Source organism: Stegostoma tigrinum, chromosome 26, assembly GCF_030684315.1.
Source record: "Stegostoma tigrinum isolate sSteTig4 chromosome 26, sSteTig4.hap1, whole genome shotgun sequence".
Taxonomy (NCBI): Eukaryota; Metazoa; Chordata; class Chondrichthyes; order Orectolobiformes; family Stegostomatidae; genus Stegostoma; species Stegostoma tigrinum.
This window is the reverse complement of record NC_081379.1, coordinates 38324910-38336947: the sequence shown is the minus strand read 5'-3', so window position 1 is coordinate 38336947 and position 12038 is coordinate 38324910. Positions and strand designations below refer to the sequence as shown.

Below are 12038 nucleotides of genomic sequence, written 5' to 3'. Positions count from 1 at the left end.
CAATCTTTTTCAATCTCAGATCCATCCTAACTCTGCCAAAAGTTAGGATACTTCAGAGGCAGAAATTTTAAAAATAAAAAAGGGACTTCATCTGTGGTAGTACAGATTCTGAAAAAGGACTGATGGTACTTGAACAATGTTTCCAGAAGAACTGCCAGATCAAACTGGTCATAACATTTGGACTTCTAAGCCATTATTTTGGAAGTACAATTTTTTTCCTTTTTAAAAAAGGTTTATGGATTTCGACTTTATTCCTCCAATTCCACCTCACCACACCTTGCAATTCATTCTGCTTCAATTGCATGCTGTTGTATTTTTGAGAGTCACAGGATTCAGGATGTGCTTCGCCTTTTGATAACATTTAAAGTCTTAACAGTGATGTCTTTTTCAAGAATGAAGCAAATTCTTTCCTTGCTAAAAGAGAGAGACCTGGTTGGCTTGTTTCTTAATGGTTTCACACATCGCGAATACATAATCACAGAAATTACATCTTAACAAATCTGTTGTAATCAACTTCAAGCGTGAAAGAAAACAATTTATTCATTCCGCAGTACTTGACTTCATTATAATTATGCAGATATTTGGAAAATCATTCTTACCTGTTTTCCACGCGAAATTCTCATGTTCAAAGCCAGGTATTTTTTCTTTAAATTAAAAAAAATTCCACCATCCTGTTCCACCTTCTCTCCATGACTTTCCCTTTCTTTCTAGTTTGTTTTATGGACATTTGCTTCTCTCCTATTGCTCTGCAATTCATGCATTAACTCGATCATCAGACAGGGTCATTACCTACCTGACCCAGACTAATTTGTATTCGTCCAGGTGGTTTTACTGAAGGAGGGACTGATTTCTGAGGAGAATTATTTTTCTAAGGTTCTCATGCCCGGTTTTAATTTTAAACCTTCGTGCTCGACAGTCAAACATGAGCCACAACATTCCAAAGTCATCTCTAAAACAATGGTATCAAATTCTCCACTCCCTAATTAATCTTAACTGTAAGATTTTAAAATACAATTAACAAGTTAACTTCTCTACATTAATTAAAATTTAGGAGAGTGTATGAAAATCAAGTACTTTCTGAATGTGGGCAGTTGGAATATAGTCCATGCAGTTACATCGGCACAAAACACTTTCAATCCAACGTATTGCTTTATTATAAGATTCATACCTCAATGTGTATTGTACCAGAACTGCAAACTCAATGCTACAAGAATCTGTGTGGTAGGCATCTGTGCAACTGGCACAATGCCCACTGAATGTTTTTTTCAGGAAGAAAAACAGTATTTAGGTAGCTGCTCCCCAACTGTCAGAAAACTAGCCAGTATTGTAACAAATTATACACTTTGAAAATAATTTAACTGTTATCTACTGAAATTTGAGATACTAGGAAGAATATTTATCACAACAACACACATGACATTCTCCACAGGGTTCATGACCAGTAATGAAAAAAGGAAACCAGATGATGCACGAGTCTTGTGTTCAACTTACTATTGTTTGCATTGTTTGCATTGAAAGTGCCAGATGAAGTATTCACATCTTTATCTTTATCCTGGTTTTCAAAATCCATATTCAGAGACCTTTTGGAGGGGGGCGGGGGGTGGAGAGAAATGAAAAATTTGTTAGAATATACCGTTCAAACAGGTGTCACAATTCAGCTGGGAAAAACACACCAATCATGCTTCATCATTCTACAAGTTGTCACAAAATACCGGAAGCGTATAAAATACAAATGAAGTCACAATATGTGCTTGATTGACTCTAGGATAAACATAATTCACACTAGGTTTTGTCAGTAACAGAAAAATAACTATTAAAAGGAAGACAAAGCAAGGATTTCTAGTCTATTACTGGGCAACTTAAACTATGCCCCTTCAAAAACTCCAAATGCACGAACACTCAAATCACAATTAGGACAGACAAAAGACAAATGGTTTAACAGATGCTATGGTTTTAAAAAAAAACAGGGTAAACAAAAACCCAAAAATCAGAGGTTGAGGCACAAAATGGAAAATTATTTTCTCAGTTTTTTTATTTTGACAATAATTGTCGTCTAACTGGTGCTCATTTGATCTTTGATTCGACGGTTGCTCAGGTGGACCTAAGCCTGTCTCGTTAGAATATTTTCTTGGTATTGTCTTTTCCTTAAGGATGGGTGGTGGCATGGACAGGGGGAACAGACTGAGGCAAAGATGAATGGCTTCTGCTTGTGGGCTCTGGAAGTTTTATATTACTACTGTTGTGGCACTTAAAGCCTACTAACACTCTGCAGCTCAAACCAGAAGTCGGTCACCAAGCAGAATCTCAATTCAACAGACTCTTGGTGCAGTTTAGTCTCAAATTCTCCCTCTCAATACTTCAGCGAGCATAACTGTATCACACCTCAAAAAGAAGAGGCATTTTATTTTCAAGGTGCAAATTCTCTTATTTCAGTTACAACAGACCAATTTTCATTTCAGTTTATGGACCCAAACCAAAATAAAAGGTCTCTTACACAGTACAAATCTGTGGCCTAAAGCTACACGATATAGTAGCTCATGTCCCATGAGTGAAGTAAAAATTTAAACTTTCATATCTTAAAAGCTTAATCCTCCCAAGGTGTGTGGGGACATGAGTATTATAATAGTGTTAAGCTCTACCACTGCCATTCCGTGCCTACTTTTTACAAATAAATATAGAATCATTGGCATACTGACATGCACAGCACAAAAACAGATCCTTCAGTCCAACTCATCCACGCTGACCAGATATCCAAAATAAATCTAGTCCCAATTGCCAGCATTTGGCCCATATCCTTCTAAATTCTTCCGATTCATATGCCCATCCAGATGCTTTTTAAATGCTGTAATTTTACCAACCTCCACCAATTCCTCTGGTAGCTCATTCCATTCATGCACTACCCTCTGCATGAAAAGGTTGCCAAGTAGATCCCTTTTAAATCTTGGCCCTCTCAACTTAAACCTATGCCCTCTAGTTTGAGGCTCCACAATCCCAGGGAAAGAGACATTGGCTATTCACCCTATCCATGCCGCTCAAGATTTGATAAACCTTCATAAAAAAAGTCAGCCTTCAACACTCCAGAGAAAAGTACACCAGAGTTTCCCTCCAGCTCAAACCCCTCAACGCTGGCAACATCCTCCTAATCTCTCCTGAACCCTTTCAAGTTTCACAACATACTTCCTGTAGCAGAAAAGCCAGAACTGTACACAATAGTCCAAAAGTGGCCTAAACAATGTCATGTAGAGCCACAATATGACCCCCTCCCAACCCCGATACTCAACGCACTAACCAATAAAGGCAAGTGCACCAAATAAGTGCTTCACTATCCTACCTACCCGCAACTCAAGGAACAAAGAATTTGCACTCCAAGGTTTCTTGGTTCAGCAATTCCCACCAGGACCTTAACATTAAATTGTATAAGTCCTGCCATGATTTGCCTTTCCAAGATGCAGCATTTCACATTTATCTAAACTCAACTCCATCTGCCACTCCTCAGCCCATCTGATCAAGGTCCTATTGTATTCAGAAGTAACCTTTTTCACTGTCCACTGTACCTCCAATTTTGGTGTCATCTGTAAAACTTACCAACCATACCTCCTATGTTCACATCCAAATCATTTATATAAATGACAAAAAGCAGTGGAGCCAGCACTGATCCTTGTGTCAAATAGCTGATCACAGACTTCTAGCCTGAAAAGAAACCCTCCACCACTGCCCTCTGCCTTCTACCTTTGAGCCAGTTCTGTATCCAAATGGCTAGTTCACCCTGTACTTCATGTGATCTAACCTTCCTAACCAGTCTACCATAAGGAACCTTGTCAAATGCCTTACTGAAATCCATATAAATCACATTCACCACTCTGCTCTCATCAATCCTCATTGAGTTTTTTGTAGAAGTAACATTCCAGTTAGAGAGACGCAACCTCCCATGCACAAAGCCATGTTGACTATCCCTATTATTAGTCCTTGCCTTTCCAAATACATGTAAATCCTGTCCCTCAGGATTCCCTCAAACAACTTCCTCATCATTGATGCTAGGCTCACCAGTCTACAGTTTCGTGGCTTTCCATACCACCTTTCTTAAATAGTGGCACCATGTCAACCAACCTCCAGTGGCTATCAATGATGCTGAAATATTTCAGCAAGGGGGCCCAGCAATCACTTCCTCAGCTTCCCAAAGTGTTCTTGGGTACACCTGATCAAGTCCTAGGGATTAATCCACCTTTATGCATCCTAAGACATCTAGCATCTCCTCTGTGTTATGGACATTTATCAAGATGTTGCTATTTATTTCCCCACGTTCTTTATGTTCCATAATCTTCTCCACAGTAAACACTAATGCAAAATACTCATTGAGAATGTCCCCATCTCCTACGGCTCTACACACAGGCAGCCTTGCTGATCCTTAACAGGCCATAATGTCTCCCTAGCTACTCTTTTGTCCTTGATGTATCCCTTAATGAATTCCTTTAAATTCTCCTTAGCCGCATTTGCCAAAACAATCTCATGTCTCCTTTTTGTCCTCCTGATCTTCCTTTTAAAGTACACTCCAACTACTTTTATACTCTTGTAGAGATTCACTCAATCTCTGCTGTCTGTACTGGACACATGCTTCTTTCTTTTGCTTGACCAAAACTTCAATTTCTCCAGTCATCCAGCATTCGCTAAACCTGCCAGCCTTGCCCTTCACCCTAACAGGAAGGCACTGTCTCTAGACTCTCTCTCTCATTTTTGAAGGCTTCCCATTGTCCAGCCATCTACAAACATCTATCGCAGAACTCAAACGCAACCATCATCAGGTGAAAATCCAGGCACACTCTACCTGACAGTATCAATGGGAGCCCCATTAAGGGGAATGCAGCAGTGTCAAGAAGAATGTTCATTCAGCATCGGCTGAAAACAAACTACAATAATGGCAGTAGATTCCATAATCCCAGAAGGAATATTTAAAAGGGATTAACCTCACATTTGACTACTTGATAACCATTCTCCAGGCTCAGGAAGATACTGGTACACTCCACAGAATATTGGCGGATAGAAGGTAACTGGGTCAGCTGTCATGGCCACTGTGACTTCGACCCACCACAAGCTGGAATAAACAGCATTGCATTTTCTGCTTGAGGACCCTACAGCCTTCAGATTCAATATCAAATTCAAAGATTTTACAGCCTGAACACCACCTTCCACGCCCTTTACCCACTCCTACTTTCCAGGTTCTTTCATGGCATAGGCTGCTTTAAGCACAGCCAACCCATTTTTAACCAACTTCTGATTCCTGGCTTAGCATTACCCATCCCTCCAATTGCCTGCATTTCTATCCCTCTGGGCTCCATCTCCAACAACTGCTTACTCTTTTACCATCACTTCCACCATCCCCTCAACCCCACCGCTATCTTCTTCTTACATGCCACCTTTTCCTAACTGCCATCAGTGCTGAAGAATCACGGGACCCAAAAACCTTAATTCTGCTTTGTCTCCACAGATACTGCCAGAGCTGCCAAGTTTCTCCAGAAACTTGCTTTTTTGTGTCATCATCAGTTTTTAAGTCCAGATGTTTTTAAGAGGTATCATGATACTACAAAATGATAGAATCACTGCACTTTAAATGGATGAAATTTTGGATAAGTAATTCAAGGCCACATACTGGCACCTTTAGATCTGAATGTATAAACCATGACCAGAGTTTCCTGCAACGTTTTGCTATAAATACTCCTTGGCACACTCACTCAAAAAAAACTGACAAATTTTACACAAGTCAGAACCAAAATGAAGATCTCAAACTGCAAAATTTCCACACAAAGCTATACCAGAGTAGTAACTTCACAGTCACATTGATATCAAGTTAAGGCTCTGCCACAGGCCAAGAATTATGAAGTCATGAGATGATTCAAAGTGGGCTGGCAAAGATTCCACTTGTTTTTAAATCTTGACGATAGTAGGAAGAAAACATTGAGGAAGTCAACGAGATGAAAATTTTTGCAGTCTTAAGAAAATGAACAGAACAACTGGGGGCATTAATTATAATAGTAAATTTAATTTCTAACTATACATGGATAATCAGGGAGGGTTACGTGTACATCTGTAAAACATTTCCATAATTCTTCATTAGACTGAAACAACACTGCTTAATTACAGACCCTTTCAGATTAGGGTCAGTGGGATGCACGTCTGCCATTGATTGCCAATGACTAAGTCAAATGTAAAATCTCCTAATAACTGGAAGACCTGTTTTTGACAAGTCAGTACATATTCTACACTGCCAATCCTAGCAATTCTTAGCAGTTTTACAATCTTAAAAGCTAAGCTTTTAAAACACGAACTACAAAGAAACAACTTCAAAAGCAGCCTTGTGGAGATGCTCAGCATTTTGGTCAACCATTAGTTAGACTTATATTATCCATTAGTTTCCAAAATACGATAGTCTTTCTCCAGTGCAAATCTTTCACGGAATACCTATTTAGATTCCATCAGGCCAAAAGAATACTAATTACACGACAATAGCTTCCATGCAGATGATCTCTTTCGTAACTAAATCCTACAAACAATAAAGAATTTCAATACACTGAACTGGCTGTAATCCAGCAAGGGAACATCGTACTTTAACCACAAACCAGCCGACAGTAAACAAGTACCAATAACCAATCAGCAACAACCCATCAAGTGCACTGAAATTCCCACCTATTCTACTTTTAAGATTTAACCTTTTTTGCTGTAATATCTTCACATAATTCAGTACCTATTTTATTTGGTAATAGCTCGGAATAGGTTAACTATATTAAAGGAGCTACAGAAATGAAAGTAGTTGTTATTCTGATCTTTATCATTAGCTTGCCTAATTGACACTTGAAGAATCTGATGGGAACAAAAGATTCCTCATTCACAGAATTTTCACAAACACGAAGTCTCAAAGCACCCAACAGCAAATAAAACAGTTAAGTTCAGTCCCTGTTTTAATGTAAGAAATGCAGCAGCCAATTTACAAGATAAATATGACATCTATCAGATAATCTATTTTTAGGACAATAATGCAATGCTGGGAAAAAAAATCACAAATCCTTAAAAACAGCACAAATATTCAGCAAAGGAAGTTTAAAGGTAGGAAGATTTATTTTAACAGGGAGATCTTTATCCCCACCATGATTTTCAAATAAATAACATGAAACAATTTATAACAAATCGTAGAACAGATCCAAGATCAGAGGCAGCTGTCACCCTCTGCACCCACCAAATGACACCATCAGATCAACCATTCTCTCCGTCCTATCCATGTGAAGTCGGTTTAAATTGCTGTTTCTTTAAAATGAAAAGCAGCTCTGAAATTACCTCATTAAAACACTTTTCCCTGTTTATTCATCCAACATCAATATGATAGATTCCGATTAACACTATCTGGCATATATTTACATGGCAGAACCTTGGAATCAATGTGGCAAACATAAATGAAACCTAAACAACCTGGAAAAGCCACTCCAAGGAATAGTATGAATGGGGATCCAAATGACTTAATAACTAGCAAAATTTCCAAACTGCAGTCTCAGCATGAGCCTATAAAATGCAGGAGCAGTAATAGATCTTTCGGTCAAGTGAGTCTGCTTTGCCATTCAATGTCATTATGGCTGATCTGATAATCCTCACCTCCACCTTCTTACCTTACCCAATAATCCACAATCCCCATACTGAACAAAAATCAGTACATCTCAGCCTTGCTTATATTTAGCAACCCAGCCATATAATCCTCAGGAGGTAAAAAAAATTCCAAAGATTCACTACCCTCAGAGGATGAATTCTTCCTTATCGTGGTCTTAAATGGGTAGCCCCTTTCTCAGAGATTGTGTTCACTGATCCTAAATCATTCCACAAGGGAGAAACGAAAACTCAGCTTCAACCCTGACAGGACCCAAACAAACAAGACAATGTTATTAAAAACCGAAAGAACTGCAGATGCAGTAAATCAAGAACAAAGTTGCTGGAAAAGCTCAGAACGAGGAAGAATCACCGGACCCAAAACGTTAACTTTTATTTTCCGCAGATGCTGACAGACCTGTTGAGCATTTCCAGCAACTTTTTTTATTCCTTTTAAGAAAATTCCTCCATATCCAGGATCAACTGAGTGAACCCTCTCTGAACATCTCTAATGCCAGCACATCTTTCCTTAGATTAAGGGGCCAAAATGCTTCACAATATTCTGGAAGTCTAACTAGTGCCTTGTATAGTTTTAGCTAGACTTTGTTTTAGCACTCCATTCATTGAAATAAACGCCAATCTAGTTTGTCTTCCCTTTTACTTGCTGAAATTGCAATCTACTTTTTTTTGTTGTGATTTATACTCAAGGGCCCACAAATTCCTCTCTGCTGCAGCATTCTGCAGTCTTTGTCCATTTAAATAATACGCAGCTCCCCTAATTTTTGCTGCTAAAGTTCACGTTTCCCCCCATATTTGCCAAGTTTTGCTGACCTACTTATCTGTTGACTGTTATCCTCACCCACTTGCTTTTCCACTTACTTCTGTGTCAACTGCAAATCTGGCAACACACCGCCTCATTTAAGTTAATAGCATATATTGCAAATAACAGTGGCCTCAGCAGTGATTCCCACGGCATTCCACTGGTTACAGGTTCGATTCCAAAAATTCCCCCACATCCAAATTTTGGTTAACTAATAGGAAACAAATCTTTTCTCCATGTTAATATACTAACAAACGCTCCTCCAACCCACCACCCCCCACCCCCCTACCCAAACACCTTGGATTCATTAAGTAGCCAAATGTGTTGTACTTTATCAAATACCTTCTAGAAATTCAAATATATTACATCTACTGGTTCCCCTTTATCTATCCTGATTGTCATCTCGTCTCAGAATTACAATAAATTTGTTGGGCATGATTTTCTTTAGATGACTTTGATTGATCATTTTGCATATTTCTAAATGCTCTGCTATTAAATCCTTTACAAAGAAATTGAACATTGTCCCTATATAACAATGTCAGCTTAACATTTGCTAAGTTATGCCCACAGTATTCTGTTTTTTTGCCTCCAATCCGTTCCTTTTTGAATAAGGGTGTTACGCTGTCGGCTTTCTAATCCTCTGGGACTTCTCCAGAACCCAAAGTTTATCAGAAGATTACTACCAATGCATCTAATACTTCTGTAGCTACTCTATTTAACATTCCAAGATGTAACCCATCAGGTTCAGGCAACATGTTAGGCTTTAGCCCCTTTAGTGTCTCTACTACTTTCTGTCCAGTTAGGCACTGCATTTATGTCTTCTTCTCATCCCCATCCACTTTTACTCTTCAATTTTTTTTAAAAGTGTTTTTGCATTCTTAATGCCCTCTACCATGAAGACCGATGCAAAATATTTATTCAGCTTTGCTGCTATCTCCTAGTTTCCAATTATTTCCCAAGCTTCATTCTACAAGATGCCTCTCTTCCTTTTTATATATTAAAAGAATTGTTTGCTCATCATTTTGATATCACTTGCTAGTTTACCATCAAAGTTTGTGTTCTTACTTTTCATTAATTTTCATTCATCTTTTTAAAGCTTTCCCATCCTAAAAACAGTTTTTACTCACAATTTAACATTTCTTTGGTTAATCCCCTTACAGAATCACAGGGATGTAGAGTGTGGAAATAGACCCTATGGTCCAACTCACCCATGACAACCAGATATCCTATATAAATCTAGTCCCAAATATCAGCATTTGGTGCATATCCCTCTAAACCCTTCCTATTCATATACCCATCCAGATGCCATTCAAACGTTATCTTACCAGCCTTCACCACTTCTTCTGGCAGGTCATTCCATAATCACAGGATCTCTGCATGAAAACATTGCCCCTTAGGTCCTTTTTAAATCTTTCCTCTCTCACCTTAAACCTATACCCTCTAGTTTTGGACCCCCACACCCCAGGGAAAATATCTTGTCTACATAGTTTAGGTATGCCCCTCATGATTTTATAAACTTCTAAATGGTCACCCTCAGCCTCCAACACTCCAGGGAAACAGCCCCACCCGATAGCTCAAACCCTGGCAACATCCTTGTAAATCTTTTCTGAACTCATTCAAGTTTCACAACATCCTTCCTATAGCAGGGAGACCAAAGCTGAATGTAGTATTCCAATAGAGACCTAACAAAATCCTATGCAGCTATAGCATGACCTCCCTACACATACTCAATGCACTGCCCGATAAAGGCAAGCATACCAAACAGCTTCCTCACTATCCTGTCTACCTGCGAGTCCACTTTCAAGGAACTACAAACCTGCACTCCAAGGTGTCTTTGTTCAGTATAATTCCTTGGGACCTTACTATTAAGTGTATAAGCCCTGTCCTAATTTGCCTTTCCAAAATGCAGCTGCTCATATTTATCTAAATTAAACTCTGCCACTCCTCGTATGGGGACACCTCTTATTCAGTTATATTTAAATAACAAATCATTAGATAATACATATCTTAATAAGCTGGATCTGCTGCTTTCCTTACCTATTGTAACTATTGTTAATATACCTAATGAAACAGATACAAAATTCAACATTGGCTAAATACATCTTCAATAAAATTGTGAACAAGACTGTGATTGACAGATTCCAGGTACTAAGGAAAAAAAAGGCATTAAATCTTTGATTTGCCACTTTTACATCAAATTATTTATCTGGAGGTAAAACGTTTTTGATTTAAAAACGTCTTAAATAAGTAAGGAAAAAGGCTACTATGGATCAACGATGCAAGGTGGAGTAGAATATATATACACATATATACAGGGCGGCACGGTGAGTCAGTAGTTAGTACTGCTGCTTCACAGTACTAGGGACCCGGGTTCAATTCCAACCTCAGCTGACTGTGTGGAGTTTGCATATTCTCCCTGTGTTTGCCTGGGTTTCCTCCCACGGTCCAAAGACATGCAGACTAGCTGGATTGGCCATGCTAAATTGCCCGTAGTATTCAGGGATGTGTGGATTAGATGGGTAATAGTGGGATGGTTCTGGGTGGGATGCTGAGGGTCGGTATGGACTTGTTGGGCCAAAGGGCCTATTTCCACAGTGCAGAGATTCTACGATCTATTGTATCACGCAAGACATCCTACAGCCTTTTCAAAGCTGTATCATAGCTTGTGCCCTGCTGTAAATCCATCTTTGAATCCCCTTCTCACAGGATTGCATTTTTGTAAGAGGTCCAAATTATCATCTTAAACAAGGGAATCACGAAGAAAAGACAAAAGGATGAGATGACCAGCTAAAAAGAGCAAATGCATTTTCCCAAATTGTCTTTTGTAGGAAATGAGAGAATTATCCACATCAATTGAATTCAAGGAATTTGAAGTAACAAATATGAGCAGAATTCAAACAAAGGGATGGACATGAAATTTAAAAAAATTAAGACTGAAAGGACAAAACAAAACAAAAGGCAGCTCAATTTTAACACTTCCATGGGGAGGCGAAGGCCTAGTGATAGCATACGGGTTATAGACTTGCTCGCTGAGCTGGTGTGTTTGATTACAGATATTTTGTAACCCTGCTAGGTAACATCTTGGTGCGCCTCCAATGAAGTGCTGGAGTTCTGTCCCACTTGTTTTTTGTATGCCTTGGTTTGCAGGGATGAGTTGGCATTACTTCCGGTTCCCTTTGTCAGTGGTGTTTGTATGTTCGGTCCAGTTCAAATTGTTTGTTGATGGACAAATAACAAGCGGGACAGAACACCAATGCTTCACTGGAGGCACACCAATGTTACCTAGCAGGGTGATGAAACGTCTACAATCAAACACACTGGCTCAGTGAGCAAGTCTACAACTTCATTCACAACCCGAGCTACAAATCTTCCCAAAAACTTTAAGTGAAATTATCACTAGGCTATTGGTCCAACTCGGCTAATGTTCTGGGATCCCAGGTTCAAATCCCATTCCAGCAGAGACAGTGGAATTCAAATTCCAACATTAAAAATCCGGAATTAAGAATCTACTGATGATTATGAAACCAATGATTTTTGGAAAAACCCATCTGGTTCACCAATACCATTCAGGCAGGCCATTTGACCCTCTAGTCAC

General features: G+C 39.0%; 1 protein-coding gene across 2 annotated transcripts in view; it reads right to left on the bottom strand.

The window, feature by feature from the left end:
- sppl3 (signal peptide peptidase 3) overlaps window positions 1–12038 on the bottom strand; it is a 188436-nt gene that overhangs the window by 110616 nt on the left and 65782 nt on the right. For both annotated transcript variants that reach the window (XM_048556050.2, XM_048556049.2), the window contains exon 3: window positions 1492–1580. In XM_048556050.2, coding sequence (XP_048412007.1) covers window positions 1492–1580 — 89 coding nt within the window. The remainder of the gene's footprint in view (window positions 1–1491; window positions 1581–12038) is intronic.